The sequence below is a fragment of the Scyliorhinus torazame genome, chromosome 16, assembly GCF_047496885.1.
Source record: "Scyliorhinus torazame isolate Kashiwa2021f chromosome 16, sScyTor2.1, whole genome shotgun sequence".
NCBI classification, from domain to species: Eukaryota; Metazoa; Chordata; class Chondrichthyes; order Carcharhiniformes; family Scyliorhinidae; genus Scyliorhinus; species Scyliorhinus torazame.
In genome coordinates this window covers 42,040,138-42,056,916 of record NC_092722.1, presented here as the reverse complement: position 1 = coordinate 42,056,916, position 16,779 = coordinate 42,040,138, and the positions used below count along the sequence as shown (strand labels likewise).

At 48.2% G+C, this 16,779-nt stretch overlaps 1 protein-coding gene and 1 long non-coding RNA gene across 2 annotated transcripts in view; one reads left to right on the top strand and one right to left on the bottom strand.

The window, feature by feature from the left end:
• The first annotated feature begins 3,626 nt into the window (after positions 1 to 3,626).
• Positions 3,627 to 16,779, top strand: part of LOC140392356 (uncharacterized) — a 59,735-nt gene continuing 46,582 nt past the window's right edge. The window contains exons 1-2 of the long non-coding RNA XR_011935303.1: positions 3,627 to 3,683; positions 13,150 to 13,343. This is a non-coding gene — a long non-coding RNA (uncharacterized lncRNA). The remainder of the gene's footprint in view (positions 3,684 to 13,149; positions 13,344 to 16,779) is intronic.
• LOC140392355 (leucine-rich repeat-containing protein 38) lies at positions 7,413 to 16,538 on the bottom strand. The gene is made up of 2 exons (XM_072477658.1): positions 15,728 to 16,538; positions 7,413 to 7,839 (listed from the first exon to the last, which is right to left on the bottom strand). Exons 1-2 carry the CDS (start codon positions 16,419 to 16,421, stop codon positions 7,586 to 7,588), a joined length of 948 nt encoding a protein of 315 aa, XP_072333759.1. The 5' UTR covers positions 16,422 to 16,538; the 3' UTR covers positions 7,413 to 7,585.

The window sequence follows — 16,779 nt, the reverse complement described above, 5'->3', positions numbered from 1 at the left end:
CACTCCTGTATGCCTCACCCGATGCCCTTGTCTATGTATTTACATTGTGTACCTCGTCTTGCCCAATTATGTATTTTCTTTTTTATTCATGTACAAAATGATCTGTTTGAGCTACTCACAGAAAAATACTTTTCACTGTACCTCGGTACACGTGCCAATAAACAAATCAAATCCAATCCATCCGCGAGTAGTGTTCTTTCTTCATTTCAAAGGAACATACTTAAGGAGTGGCCTCGATGGGGAGTTTGTTGACAAGGCCAAAAGAAATGGCAAAGTGCCATTGAATAGTGGGTTCTTTCTCAGCGCTGCAGGTGCCGAGTAAAACCCCACTAAACATGCCGTTCAGCGGAGTTTAACTAAAGTCCACTGGAGTCCACTGAATCGTGCCCCAGATGTAGGTTCCACCCTCGGGACAAAAAGGTAATCTGTCCTAGTGTGACACTAATGAGGGCCTGAGAAGAACATAAAATCTTGATCCCTGCGGTGTAGGGTCCTCGAAACATTCACATATCCCACGCCGAGGCCAATGCTTTAGATTGCAGTGTGGGAGGATTCCTAATAACCAGGAGCTTGGCTTGCAAAGTATTCAGGTGGCAGTTAAAGTCACCAGCCACAAAAGGAATTAGCCAAAGTAAACTCTGCAATGTCCAAAATAGCCTTAGCAATAAACTCCAGAGAGTAATTCGGAAGTCCATACACATTCATTATTGAGGCAGTATCTCCATGCACCGAACCTCTTGATCACATATAGAACATAGAACATACAGTGCAGAAGGAGGCCATTCAGCTCATCGGGTCTGTACCGACAACTTAAGTCCTCACTTCCAACCTATTCCCATAACCCAACAACCCCTCCTAACATTTTTGGACACTAAGGGCAATTTAGCATGGCCAATCCACCTAACCTGCACGTCTTTGGACTGTGGGAGGAAACCGGAGCACCCAGAGGAAACCCACACAGACACGGGGAGAACGTGCAGACTCCGCACAGACAGTGACCCAGCGGGGAATTGAAGCTGGAACCCTGGCGCTGTGAAGCCATAGTGCTAGCCACTTGTGCTACCGTGCTGCCATCCTAGTCCTTAGCAAAAGTCTCAACCTTCACGGGGATGTTCTTGTTGATCAGGACTGCCACGCCCCTAATACTCGATGAAAAAGAGGTGAAGAAAACCTGCCCGTTTCAATTTTAGGTGTTCTTTATCATCAAAATTAGTGTTTTATAACAAGGCTATGTCTTTTTCCTTTTTATTTTCAAATTTGGAGTACCCAATTAATTTTTCCAATTAAGGGGCAATTTAGCGTGGCCAATCCACCTAACCTGCACATCTTTGGGTTGTGAGGTTGAGACCCACGTAAACACGGGGCTGGGATCGAACCCGGGTCCTCAGCGCTGTGAGGCAGCAGTGCTAACCACTGTGCCACCATGCTGCCCCATCTTTTTCCTTTTGATAGGATGATGAATACCCCATTTATTCCATGAGCAAATTTTAAGATTAACTGCCGACATTACAAGGTCACAGAAGAAGACTAAGACCCAGTTTTCGCGCCATAATTCGGTGTGCACCATGACAACCATCCCACCAACACATTTTGCATCAGAGGCACCAAAGTATCCTCAATGCGTTTCTTTCGTGGGTAAAAGGCCTGTCTGTAGCAATGCAGGATAACGCCAACAACACAGAGACCCCATTATTGTAACAAAAGTTCAAAGGACTCATGACCACAATAATTCCAAGGGACATTCCTCAACAAGACTGAGGTTAACCCCACGGCCATACTGTCAATACCACCAGAAAACAATCTCCCCAACAAGGAGGAAAGAAAAAGCCAACAAGGGAATGAGAATCAAACACCCCTCCGCATTTCAAACCCTACCACAAAGAACTGCATCCACCACCCACCCTCCGGCAATGGCACCTCACGATTCTGCCAAGGTTGAGACTCGGATGATGGCAGCACGGTTCGATCCCGGCACCGGCTCACCGTCTGTGTGGAGTTTGCACATTCTCCCCGTGTCTGCGTGGGTCTCATTTCACACAACCCAAAAGGATGTGCAGGGTTGGTGGATTGGCCACGCTCAATTGCCCCTTAATTGGAAATTTAAAAAAAAAGACTTGGATGATGAGGAAAACCACGATGGATAATAAGCACATGGGCACATCCTCCATAATCGAAATGACAAGTCTGTGAAACACTCAAGGAGAAGCAGACATTCCAAGCAGTGCTCAGTTCTTAGCATCTCAGCCTTAAACAGGATAAAAGAGAGTAAATTCAGACAAACAAAACCATAACAGGGAAAGAGACTGGATTAGAGTTTAGAGTTTGGCTGAGTTGCAGCCCAGCAATCCAAACCCTTGTTCCTCATGGTCTTGGTTCAGCAGTTAGATTATCGAAAGATTTTGTGGCGTCGTCAGATACAATTTCCAGGGTAAAGCAGAATAAAGTAGAAGATAATTCACTCCAGCTGTCTTGACTTTCCTTCAAACTTCATCAAAGACGCAACATTTTATCTGCATCGCTGCCAAAAAGTCCTGGAAGAAGGAAATCCTAACTCCCTGATGGAGCCAGGTCCCACCAGGCCTTTCCGCCTCTAAGACATTCTGCCGATCTTTGGAATTGTGGAGGTGAATGATTATAGACCTGGGATAAAGATTGTCCCTTGGCCTTAATGACAGGATATGATGCGCCCTTTCCAATTTGAAATGCCCAGCCTTCACATCCAGTTTAGGAAAGCGTGGCAGCCGGTTCTCAAGGGATTTAATAGGAGCCTTCCCCTGCACTCCCTCAGGCAGACCGACGACTCGGATATTCTTCCTCCGACCTCGGTTCTCCAAATCCGGCAGGATTTCTGACATACCACAAAGCTGGTTTTCCCAGGATTGAATTTGAGCCTCCGTTGAGGAAGCAACATGTCCGTTGTTCAGGACTCCCTGCTCCGCATCATCGAGCCTTGTATCAGTATTCTGCAACTCGGCCTCATGAGCAGGTGAGTTTTCTGATCAATAACATGGATAATGTCAGCAGCCATCATTTCCACCGCCTCCCAGAGAGCCTCGGAGAGCACCGGATCGGCAGACTTGATGGGAATCAGGCTGCCATATTGAAAAGGCTGCTCGACCTCCGCTGAATCTGCCTGCCCCCCTTTATTGACGGAAATCTTCACATTGTCCGGCATATTCTTACCAATGCTCATTCAGAATCCTTCCAGGGGCATGATATCAATTACTAAGTCAAGGATTAGGCAGCTAAGTACTGTACAATCGGGATAAACGATGGATTATAAGCGAGCATGCCAGAGTCCGTGGAAAATTGACTCTGTCCGTGCCAGCATCACATGATTCCCCCTGGATGACCTTTGTTAATAATTAACTAACAGTAGAATAAGATACTTATTGCTAAATCAATGACGTAAAGATTCACTCTTTGAATTTCTTCTGATTGGTGAGCAAGTTAGAGTTGTTTGACTGGGGAATTTATATTTAAATTGATTTCCTTCCTTCTAGTCGATGAAATAAGCTGGCTGCTTTATTGCCTGATAATGAGCCTGCTCCAAAGTACTGCCAATGCCATCTACTCTGTGGTCATCAAAGAGGAAGTTTAATGGACCTTCCAGGCATGAATACTCTGCTGTGACTGAACACACTGAGAGGAGGTGGCAAGGAAAAATAGAACAAAAAAATAAGGTAATGGGAGATAATAAGAATGACCAATCAATGCTCATGTTACTCTTAAGGAACATTGAAACATACGTACGAGCAGATGAATTAGGAGTTGAAGTAGGCCACTCGGCACATCAAGCCTGCCCTGCCATTCAATGAGATTATGGCTGATGTTTGTAACTCAACTCCACATTCCCGCCTACACACGATAACCTTTCACCCCTTTGCTTATCAAGAATCTATTTGGCTCCGCCGTAAAAATATTCAAAGACTCTTCTCCCTTTAAGGAAGAGAGTTCCAGAGATTCATGACCCTCCCTAAGGAAAATAATTCTCCTCATCCCTGTCCCGAATGGGTGAAACTTATTTTTAAACAGTGATCCCGAATTCTAGATTCTCCCACAAGAGGATACATCCTCTCCACAGCCACCCTGTCAATATTCCTCAGGATCCTCTCTGGTTTCAATCAAGTCACCTCTTACTCTTCCACATTCCAGCGGACACAAGCCTAGTCTGTCCAACCTTTCCTCATAACACAACCCACCCATTCCAACTATTAGTCTCAAGAAATAAATTGACTTAATATAGCGCCTTTTCAAAGCACTTAATAGCGATTGAATTGTGACCTTGGAAATGCAGCAAGTAATTCACAAAGAGCAAGGCCCCACGAATCACAATGAGAGGAGTAAATGTGAATCAGGATACTGGGGAAAGCCTGCTACACCACCTTGAACACTTTTGTTTATGCACAAAGACAGATTGCAGCTCGGTTGTCGAGTGCGAGTGGGCACAGGAAAGTGAGTGGGCACAGGAAAGCGAGTGGGCATGAGAAAGTGAGTGGGCACAGGAAAGTGAGTGGGTACGGGAAAGTGAGTGGGTACGGGAAAGCGAGTGGGAACGGGAAAGTGAGAGGGTACGGGAAAGCGAGTGGGGACGGGTAAGTGAGTGGGCACGGGAAAGTGAGTGGGCACGGGAAAGTGAGTGGGCACGGGAAAGTGAGTGGGTACGTGAAAGCGAGTGGGTACGGGAAAGCGAGTGGGTACGAGAAAGTGAGTGGGCACAGCAAGGCGAGTGGGGACAGGAAAGCGAGTGGGTACGGGAAAGTGAGTGGGCACAGCAAAGCGAGTGGGGACAGGAAAGCGAGTGGGTACGGGAAAGTGAGTGGGCATGAGAAAGTGAGTGGGCACAGGAAAGTGAGTGGGTACAGGAAAGTGAGTGGGTACGGGAAAGCGAGTGGGAACGGGAAAGTGTGTGGGTAAGGGAAAGCGAGTGGGAACGGGAAAGTGGGTGAAGATGGGAAAGCGAGTGGACATGGGAAGAGAGTGGGCACGGGAAAGTGAGTGGGGAAGGGAAAGCGAGTGGGTACGGGAAAGTGAGTGGGAACGGGAAAGCGAGTGGGTACGGGAAAGTGAGTGGGTACGGGAAAGTGAGTGGGAACGGGACAGTGAGTGGGTACGGGAAAGTGAGTGGGAACGGGAAAGTGAGTGGGTACGGGAAAGTGAGTGGGTACGGGAAAGCGAGTGGGTACGGGAAAGTGAGTGGGAACGGGAAAGCGAGTGGGTACGGGAAAGTGAGTGGGTACGGGAAAGTGAGTGGGAACGGGAAAGCGAGTGGGTACGGGAAAGCGAGTGGGTACGAGAAAGTGAGTGGGAACGGGAAAGTGAGTGGGTACGGGAAAGCGAGTGGGTACGAGAAAGTGAGTGGGTACGGGAAAGTGAGTGGGTATGGGAAAGTGAGTGGGTACGGGAAAGTGAGTGGGAACGGGAAAGTGAGTGGGTACGGGAAAGTGAGTGGGTACGGGAAAGTGAGTGGGAAAGGGAAAGTGAGTGGGAACGGGAAAGTGTGGGGGAACGGGAAAGTGAGTGGGTACGGGAAAGTGAGTGGGTACGGGAAAGCGAGTGGGTACGGGAAAGTGAGTGGGTACGGGAAAGTGAGTGTGTACGGGAAAGTGAGTGGGTATGGGAAAGCGAGTGGGTACGGGAAAGCGAGTGGATACGGGAAAGTGAGTGGGTACGGGAAAGTGAGTGGGAACGGGAAAGCGAGTGGATACGGGAAAGTGAGTGGGTACGGGAAAGTGAGTGGGTACGGGAAAGTGATTGGGAACGGGAAAGCGAGTGGGTACGGGAAAGTGAGTGGGAACGGGAAAGTGAGTGCGTACGGGAAAGCAAGTGGGTACGGGAAAGTGAGTGGGTACGGGAAAGTGAGTGGGAACGGGAAAGTGAGTGGGTATGGGACAGTGAGTGGGTACAGGAAAGTGAGTGGGAACGGGAAAGTGAGTGGGTACGGGAAAGTGAGTGGGAACGGGAAAGTGAGTGGGTACGGGAAAGTGAGTGGGAACGGGAAAGTGAGTGGGTACGGGAAAGTGAGTGGGAACGGGAAAGTGAGTGGGTACGGGAAAGCAAGTGGGTACGGGAAAGTGAGTGGGTGGGGAATGTGTGTGGGTACGGGAAAGTGAGTGGGTAGGGAAAGTGAGTTGGCATGGGAAAGTGAGTGGGTGGGGAATGTGAGTGGGTACGGGAAAGTGAGTGGGTGGGGAATGTGAGTGGGTACAGGAAAGTGAGTGGGTAGGGAAAGTGAATGGGTAGGGGAAAGTGAGTGGGCAGAGAAAGTGAATGGGCATGGGAAAGTGAATGGGCATGAGAAAGCGAATGGGCATGAGAAAGCGAATGGGCATGAGAAAGCGAATGGGCATGAGAAAGCATTCAGTGCCTAGCTGTTGTCTGGAAGGCACTGCCTGAAAAGGCTGTTGGAAGCAGATTCAACAGAAACTTTAAAGAGCGAATTGCAGAAATACTTGATGTGCAAAACTGTGTCGGCTAACGGGAAAGCGACCAACTTATTGCTCTTTCAAATATCAAGAACAGAGACGCTGCGTTGACTGGCCTACAACTGTGCTTAAGAATCTGATGGTTCTACAAATGTGCTGCTTATTTTTAGCTTGCCATTTGGGTGGGTGAAAAATATGACGGGCCAGTTGCCTACTGCCACTTAAAGATAGCCTGCAGCTCTTATATGGGAGGTGTGCTTTTCAAAGGTGGTCAGTAGACAATGCTCCATGGGTAGAGTGACATGTAAGGGCATCCTGATTTTCAAATAGAGCGATGAAGATTCATGTGGAGCAACTGATGGAGGATACCGTTCCTGCAACTGGGTAATGTGAGACCCAGAAAATCAGTTCACAGCAATGGACAGAGCGACAGCCCAATGCCGTGTGGTTTAGTTACTGCAACACAAGAGGAAAGTTGGACTCTTGGTCACACCTCCCATTCTCTGTGCAGTTCCATAACACTACACCTTACCCCCGGCAGTCTCGAGCCCTGTCATTGTCGCTTCCCAAACCCCGGCTATAATTAACAATGGGACACCTCCCTACACCTCCTCTGCTTGCACTCATCCCTTGCTTCTTCCCTCACGACAACTTTTTGCTTTTGCCCACAGTAGCTGAAGTATGACTTCTACCCATTGTATTCTAATCTTCTAGATGTCGATAGATTTCTAGATAGTAATGGCATCAAGGGACATGAAGATAGTGCAGGAAAATGGCTTTGAGGTCAAAAGATTGGCCATGATCTAATTGAACAGAAGGGCAGACCTGAGGGGCTGAATGGCCTACTCCTGCTACTATTCCCATGTCCCTATATAAAAGGTCAGCATTAGTCTTTTGGAGAAACAAGCCTGAATGGCTGAATATCCTATTCCTGTTCCTCCGTCCAATCAAACTTAAGATAGTCTTAATGAGCTTCACCAGCCTCAATTAGAAAAACAAAATATTTTTTATTATTTTCATTTTTACCAACAGATGCATATATCCTATTAATTAATATATTACATCATAGTGTGCAACTTTATGCTGAAGTAAAAACACTTCTTCTTTGCAAATGAAAAGTCTAGGAAAAAAATGAATGTTCATTTGATGTCTGCTTGTTGCTAGTAATCATCCTCTTCATCGTCATCATCGCCTCCTTTGAATAATCCCAGTCTCTGGAAGCACTGGACAATATTGGCCAAGAAGAAGCTCGTCGTAATGGCAGTGATGGAGACACAAACCCCGGAGAAGAAGATGATCAGATAGTCTGTCAGAGTCAGTGAGAACTCGCACTCAATGAAGCTGTCATCAGATAATTCGTTGAGCGTAATCTTCCTCATATCCCTGGGCAAGGAGCACTGGATTGCAGCAAAGCCTTGAAGAAAGGAGCAGAGTTTTTTTAATTTTTTAAATCGAGCAAGCAAAATGCTAGCAACTCCAGTCCCAGAAAGCCCTGCCCTCAATCCTTTGCCCTCCAGACGTGCCCTGTTGGATGTATCTGTTTCCTGACTCTCCCACACCAGGGGAATTTTAGCGGGCTTGCCTCAAAATAATCAGAGTTCACACGCTTGTGGAGGAGGGAATTGGGAGCCCTCCCAAAAATGTAGGGGACTGGCACTTGTCACTTGAAGTGGCCAAGGAAGTGTGAAACCATCCCTGGAAAGGGTATATTAAGGGATGGTTGGTAACCGTCAATATCTAACCAACTCTCATCTTGGTACCTTGATGATTGTGTTTCCACGTGAAGGCTGATAGCAATAGTAAGCTTGATTAGCGTTTAGCACTCAGGGCATTCTACATTATTTGGGGTAAGTACATTCAGCCCTGTACATGTCTCCAGCGATTCCCACTGCTCAGTGCTGGCACTGACAGTATACTCCAATCAGTGAACTCGGCATCGCCCTGGATAGGTACCTCTCTCACATCACTGCCAACAACATAGACGTGATCACTCTCGGGGTAAATGTTTATCTTTGCGGCTTCGACGGCTTATGGAGAATATGAACGAGGACAAAAATAAGTGGGAAAGGTGGCCCACGTGTTGGGAAACCCTCTGTCCATTTGGCCATCTCTACCAATGAAGGGGTTAAAGACATCTCATGCAGGGAAAGTGGATCTGCCAACAAGCGTTGACTGATCGTTAATTGAGTCTACTTCTGATATTTTCCAACGCCAACACAAAGCGTGGGACCTTATAAAAGGAACACAAAGCGCGGGGTTAGGAGAATCACATTCAATAGAAAAATAAACCAGTGTATTGTTCCCAGCACAAGTGCTCGAAGCACCTGCAGCATGGAGACAGGAAAGAAGTATTTTCATTGACAAACTCTGTCACCTTGTTTGTTTCACACCTGTATTGGTGATCTGTCAGTGGCAGCTAGGGTTTTAATGCTCAGTTAATGAATGCACAGAACAGTGATGCTTCCTGCCTACGCACCCAGGTTAAGAATTCTTGGAGCTCTGAAAATAGTGTCCTGCTAAACAATACTTCTATCCACTTATTCCCAGGCACAGCACATGGGCTCCCAGGTTGTTTACATTCTGGAATGCCTGGGAGATCTCCCATTCAGCCCCATTGGGTTCTAGGCGCACATCTCAAAGGCATTCTTCCTGTAAACGCCACGCGTTCATCCGCCTGTGCTTAAACTATCCGGTCAATGGCTGCAACGCTTGGTTTAGTCCAGGCTGATAGAGTTCACCTTGGCCCGCGCTGATTTAGTGGGTTGGGTGGCAAGTGAATGGAAAAATTAGTTCTGTGACTACTGGAATATGCCAGTGGGCGGGCATGAGACATGCAGAAGAGTCGACATGGATTGGATGTCTCTGCCCGGTGAAGCAACCAAATTCCTCACTCAGGAGAAACGATCACTCTTGCCAGCGGGCAATTCGACACCAGCATGAGTCAGTTCCTCGAGGAGAGGTTGGGAAAATACTGGAGGGGGGGTGGGGGGGGGGGGGGGGGGGATAATTCTTGAAAGAGTTTGCATTTATTTAGGCACAGCAAGAGGCCACTCGGAGCCTCACACTTGCTCTGCCATTCTGATGGACTGGCTGACCTGGATCTTAACTCCATCTGTGAGCCTTATCCATTAATACCCAAACCTAACAAAAATCTCTCAATTCTCAACTGACTCTCAGCCTGTCCAATCGAGTACATTGCCCGAGAGAATGCTTCCTGACATCACTTCAACAACCAAATCTCTAATTTTAAGGTTGCGTCCCCTGGAAACAGTTTCTCTCTATCTATGGTATCAATTCCTTTAATCACTTTGAAACCATAATTTCACCTATTTATATGACATCCACAGGGTGTGACAGAGCACCAAAGCCATTTTAATAATAATAATCTTTATTGTCACAAGTAGGCTTGCATTAGCACTGCAATGGAGTTACTGTGAAAAGCCCCTCGTCGCCACACTCCGGCGCCTGTTCAGGTAGACTGAGGGAGAATTCAGAATGTCCAATTCACCTAACAAGCATGTCTTTCGGGACTTGTGGGAGGAAACTGGAGCCCCCGAGTACTTTTGAACTCCAATCACTGTTGTTATGCAGACAACCATGGCAGCCAGTAGCACGTAGCAAGATTTCACAAACAGAAAATGTGATAAAAGACGAGTTCACCCATATTTTGTTGGTGGTTGCATATTGAGGAAGCTCTCCCATTACCGGCAGACAGCGGCATGATTATTTTTAATTCCACCTGAATTGATCCAAATTTGACATCTCATCCAGTGGCCAGCATCTCTGACAGCGCAGCACTCCCACAGTACTGCAGTGAGGTATCAGCTCTAGATTGGCCCCACAGTCTTCTCGCGTAGAGAATTGAATGCTGCCCATTTCGTCAAGTAGATTTGTTTTAACAATGGTATTTCCCCCCAGCTCTTTATATTGTCTGTGTGGAGTTTTCACATAGTTTGCAGCATTATTCAGTGGGTCACAAGGTGGCAGGCTGGGGATATGAAAAGCTGGAACACTGATGTTAAGACGAACCCTGTTGGAGAGATAGGCCACAGCCCATTGCTGGAGCAGTGTAAAGGGAGTTTTAAACTGCATGGAGTTGTCTGCAATGCATCGCACTCCATTCACATCTCATTTCTCCCTCCCAACCCCACATCCCTTCTACGCCACCTCCGGATAATACCGTCCCAACACCAGTTCCAATGGCATTTAGCCTTAGATCCTCCATTTACCACAACATTTCTGCTCAATCACACCCTCACTGCCACCTTGAGTACTCTTGTCCCACTTAAAGAGTTAGTCCCTCTCACAATGGTCATTCCTCTTGTCCTCATCTCTGCTCCATTAACTCCAAGGAAAGCAGACCTGAATGTTTGTGGTGGACAACTGGCCTAGCCATTCCCCGCCACGTCTAGCTGGACCACATAAAGCACTATTGGGTCCTGCTGTTCTCTGCCAACACTGTTCACTATTCCAGGATCATCCTAAACCCCTCGTCTCTGTCTCTTCCACCCTCACCACCGGTAAGTTTGTGATCATCCATTTAGCTGTCTCTGTCACTTCCCTCCCCTCCCACAGCCCACTCACCCAAATTTTCCTGAACACTTTCATCTTTCTCTCATTTCTCTCCTATCTCTCCTCGCGGCCTCCATGAATGAAACTTGTCCACAAAGTCCGTCTCCTGCTCCTACGATCAAACTGCTGACCATCCAACTTTACTTCCTGGCCCACATGTTAGCTGATATTGTTAATGATTTCCTCCTTCACCTCAGCTATTGTCCATCTTCCCTTCAAATCTGCCGCCGTCATTACTCGTTTTCCCAAGAAGACTCACTCTCCTTGCAAACTGCCGCACCCCATCTCCAAACTCCCTTTTTTCCCCAAAGTCCCTGAATGTGGAGCAGCCTCGCAAACCCATGCTCATATTTTCTGAATCGCCAGGTTTCTGCCCAATCACAGCCTTGCTACACCTCCTAAGATCACAATGGCATCCTGCATAACTGCGAGTGTGGTAAACTAACCCTCCCGTGTCCTCCTCAACCCGTCTGCTGATTTTAACCAGTGTTGATCACACCATCCTCCTCCAACACCTTTTTGTCCAGCTCCTCCCATTCTTGTCTATCCAGATATACCCAAAGAATCACCTGCAATGACTTCTCTTCCGTGATCTCTGGAGTCCCTCAATGAACTAGTCTCACCTCTCTCCCATTTCACATCTACACACTGCAACGTCACCCGAAAGCAGTGCCAGCTTCCAGCTGTACCCTGATGGCACCCACTCTCGCACCACCAGCTCACTCCTGCATTGCCTCTGATTTCCTGGACTGCTTGTCTGACATCCAATCCCGGAGGAGCAGCAGTTCCCTCCAACTAAATATTGAGAAGACTGAGGACACAGTTTTTGTGCCTATCATAAACTCCACTCCCTGGCTGCCATCTCCATCCCTCCCCTTAGCAATTAGCTGAGACTGAACAATGCTCTTCATACCCTGGCTTGACCCAGACCTGCTCCATAATACTGTTATTATCTTTCTTAATTCCTGACTTAGCTCCTGTGCTGCTGAAATCCACTCCACACTTTTGTTGGCTCTAGACTTGACTATTTCAATACTGTCCTGCACAGCCTCTCACCTTCCCTCCTCCACAGAAACATGAGCTCACCCAGAACTCTTCTAACTTACACCAAGTCCTGTTCCCCCATCATCCTGCTGTGCTCACTGACCTGCAAAGGTTCCCTGTCTCATAATGCCGCGATTCAACATTTCCATCTTCATTTGCAATCTCTCCATGCTCTCGTCTGTCCATCGTTGTAACCTCCTCCAGCCCTACAACATCCCTGAGACGCACGCATCCAGTTACGGCTTGTTGAGCATCCCTGAGTTCAATCGTTGTACCATTGGTGAGCCGTCCGTTTCCAAAGTCTCTCCGGAATAGCGTTCCCTCTCCATCTCTCTACCTCTCTCTCCTCTTCGACATGCCTTAACACTTACCTCTTTGACCAAGCTTTTGATCACCTGCCCTTGTATCCCCTTATATGACTCAGAATGACATTTTGATGGATAATGTTCTTGTGAAGCGCATCAGAATGTTTTATTATTTTAAATATGCTATTTAAATGCAAACTGATTTGACGTGTACATTGTCAACAGTGGAAATCTGAAATAGGAAATCCTCATATCCTCGGCACAAACACTCCTCAACCTTATCAACACAAACAGTCATTTATCCCTTAGAAAGTGTCCTGTCAGAGCGTGTACAGCCTTGTGGACACTCTCATCGAGTTAATTGACCCTATTTTCACTCATCCAGGCATCAATCATCCCATTAACTGTTCCGCTAAATGTGTCAGTCTAATGTCTCATTATTCATTGTACGAAGTCTTACAGCACCAGGTTAAAGTCCAACAGGTTTGTTTCGATGTCACTAGCTTTCGGAGCGCAGCTCCTTCCTCAGGTGAAGGAGCTGCGCTCCGGAGGAACGCAGGAGGATTCACCTGAGGAAGGAGCTGCGCTCCGAAAGCTAGTGACATCGAAACAAACCTGTTGGACTTTAACCTGGTGTTGTAAGGCTTCGTACTGTGCTCACCCCAGTCTAACGCCGGCATCTCCACATCATTATTCATTAACTTCTGTTGTCTAGACAAGATAAATGTTCTCTTGCTATCATTGCTGTGCTTTGTTATTGGAAATATTAACCCACAGTCCACTCATTCTCTATTTTATTCTAGGCTGCTGTCTTTCTACTCTCCAGAAGCTACAGTGCGAGTGCTTACAAACTGGTAAGCTAAAGGCCACTCACTGTCTGACACCTTAGCTGGTTTCAACAGCGAGTCACTGAGCCACACAGACCCCTAGAGGCCAGAGGATGCTTCGTTGTCCTAGTTTGAACATCACGGGGCCAAATTTAATGCCCTTCCCCAAGGTAAGTTTGGTGGTGGGGGTATTTAGTCGGGCAGGAGGGTGGCAAGTGGGGACCCACAGTGGGGGCAGCACGGTAGCATTGTGGATAGCACAATTGCTTCACAGCTCTAGGGTCCCAAGTTCGATTCTGGCTTGGGTCACTGTCTGTGCGGAGTCTGCATATCCTCCCCGTGTGTGCGTGGGTTTCCTCCCGGTGCTCCGGTTTCCTCCCACAGTCCAAAGATGTGCAGGTTAGGTGGATTGGTCATGATAAATTGTCCTTAGTGTCCAAAATTGCCATCGGTGTTGGGTGGGGTTACTGGGTTATGGGGATAGGGTGGAGGTGTTGACCTTGGGTAGGATGCTCTTTCCAAGAGCCGGTGCAGACTCAATGGGCCAAATGGCCTCCTTCTGCACTGTAAATCCTATGAATTCTATGACCCCCACAACCGTCCTGCCTCTGCACCTATCAGGATCGGGGCAGGGAGGCACATGAAATAGCGTTCCTGCCCTGCTGCAAATTTAGACCCTTAAATGGGCACTTAATATCCACTTAAGGGGTTCATCCCACCGCCTCGAGTATTCAACCAACAGTCGGCACAGGAACCTGGTTCGAAGCCTGGAGATGGTGGGCTAAATTTCCATGGAACCTAGTAGATGTCCTGAAGCCATTCTGTGAGTTTTGCCAGTGAGAAGAAGCAGGCTGAGTAACTGTGGGAGGCATCATAATTGAGCCTGTCCCTGTCCTCACCCAATGTTCACACAGACACAGACACACACACACATAGCAGGGGTAGGTGAATAACTATTAAGAAACCCTGGGTAACTTCCCATGCCCCCTCCCTCCCCCCACCCCCCAATCCAGAAGTGCTGAGAGCAAAAAGTGCAGCCCTACTGCCAACCTGCCTCCAAACCAGTTGGCTCGGCAGAGAATTAGTACTTAAGCCACTCGACCCTGAGCTGTAACCAAGCCGTTTGGGGGCTCTCAGAGATAAATGGCAGGAACTCAGACTGGGAAAGTTAACGCGAGCTCAGTTTTCACCCTTAACTCCACACCTAGCCCACAAAGACAGACAGAAAAAGAGAAAATTGCTTTCAATATTTCTTTCAAAAATCATATAAAGTAATGGTTTGATTTACATGAGAACCTCTAATACTTCAGTAAAAATTAATCTTTTCACGGTACCTTTTCTTACTTTACCAGTCCCAGTACTGCTGAGGAGTACCTACATTAATTAATGTTATCTATCTTTCCCCCCTCCTTGCCAAGGTGCTGAAGACTCATGGCTGGGGCATGGTTTCTACAGCATCCAGAGGTGACCCCACTCTCTGTGCGTTCCCCCTGGAGCCAGTCTAGATGGTGACATTTCTCACCAACAGCTGTATCATCCGCCCGGGGAACCCACATAGCCAGCCAGGAAACAGTGACTGGGAGCAGGGAGCAGCTGCCCAGTTTTACCCTGGATCGAGGGAGGCAGGGGAAATGTAACCATGTCCCTTATAATCTTTATTAGTGTCACAAGCAGGCTTACATTAACACTGCAATGAAGTTACTGTGAAAATCCCCTAGTCGCCACACTCCGGCGCCTGTTCGGGTACACAGAGGGAGAATTCAGAATGTCCAATTCACCTAACAAACACGTCTTTCGGGACTTGTGGGAGGAAACAGGAGCATCCGGAGGAAACCCACGCAGACACAGGGAGAACGTGCAGACTCCACACAGTGACCCAAGCCAGGAATTGAACCTGGGACCCTGGTGCTGTGACACTACAATGCTAACCACTGTGCTACCGTGTCGCCCCTTCATTAATGACTAGCTTTGAAATGCAGAGATAGGTTTCTTTGCAGTGCTTTGTTCAGTTGTAGGCACTATTGAAAAAAAAATCCCATCACAGATTAATAGACATTTGTAGCACAGAAGGATGCCATTCGGCCCATCGTACCCCATTTCCCAGTGTTTGGCCCACAGCTCTGGAGGTGACGGCAGCGCAAGTGAATATCTAAACACTTCTTCAATGTAATGAGAGTTTCTGACTCAAGCACCCTTTCAGGCAGAGTTCCAGCTGCTCATCACCCGCTGGGTGAAAATGTTTCTCTTCAACTCCCCTCTTTAGCCTTCTACCTCTGATCTTAAATCTATGCCCCCTGGTTATTGATCCCTCTATTAATGGAAAAAGTGCCTTCCTATCCACCCTATCTATACCCCTACATAATCATATTCACCTCTACCAGGTCCCCGCTTAACCTTCGCTGCTCCATTGAAAACAGCCCCAGCCTGTCCAATCCCAGCTCAGATCCTCCAGCCTAGGCAGCATCCTGGTAAATCTCCTCTGCAGCCTCTCCAGTGCTGAACGAGTTTATAAGCCGAGCCTGTGGCAGTGATTCACAGGGGGAGCACCACTAACCTGCAGGAAGAAGTTCGGCGTTGTCCCTCAGCCAGAGGAACAGGTTGGCGAAGGTACAGTTGCAAAGCCAGGGATTGCCCTCCAGTCTGACGGTGCGGAGGGAGGGCAAGGAGCTGAGGGCTGCGGCACTCAGAGCCTCCAGCGCGTTGTCATTGAGCTCCAGGACCTGGAGCAGGTCCAGACTCTGGAAAGCTGCCTGGTCCACCTGCCCCAGGTGGGGGTTGTTCCCCAGGCGCAACATGATCAGCCTGTGCGCTGAGCTGAACGCCCTGGGGCTCAACTGGGTGAAGTTGTTGTACCTGAGATCTAGATAGATGAGCTTGGTGGTGCTGAAGATCCCCTGGGCGATGGAGGAGAGGGAGTTATTGCTGAGGTCCAGGTATACCAGGTCACCATAGTACATGAAGAAATCCGCCGGGATCTCCTGGATGTGGTTGTTGCTGAGCAGGATCTTCCTGATAAACAGTGGGAAAGCCCCAGTGGGCAGAGCACGGAGCCCCGAGCCCCGGCAGTCTATGGTGTGGCTGTCCCTGCAGGCACAGCCTTCGGGGCAAGTGGAGCCCAGGGGCAGGGCGAGGAGGAGCAGCAGCAAGCAGAGGGGGTGGCACGGGTGCATGGCAGAGGAGACTGGAATCGGGGCTGCGGTGGCGGCAGAGACATGCTGAGGGAAAGCAGGCACTGCACCGCTGTGCATGGTGATCGAATAGATCAGATAGCAGCAAGGAGGGAGGAGGGGAGTGTCTGGGAGTCACCGCCAGGAACGGTAAAACTAACAAATCTTCCCATTGCACCGGGAAAAGGCTGCATTAACACATTCTAACAGCCCAGCTTTACAAAGCTATAGACTGCAGCCAACTCATTAAAATGCACCATCATTGCAAATAGGGGGTTGCATTGTGGTGCGTCTATCATCGCTATTAACAGCTGCAAAAAACATTGTTTAAAAAAATAGGACAACGTCTTTCACATCTTCAGGGCATCCCCAAGCTGTTGTAAATGTGGGGGTACCCGGCAACCCACGTGTGCACAGCAACATCCCACAAGCAGCAAGC

What these genes read in the sequence shown, in the direction of transcription:
- LOC140392355 (XM_072477658.1), bottom strand. Translation starts at nt 16,421, where the DNA reads ATGCACAGCGGTGCAGTGCCTGCTTTCCCTCAGCATGTCTCTGCCGCC. An exon ending in CGCCGAACTTCTTCCTGCAG is followed by an intron (nt 7,840 to 15,727) that starts GTTAGTGGTGCT and finishes CCTTTCTTCAAG; the next exon opens with GCTTTGCTGCAATCCAGTGC.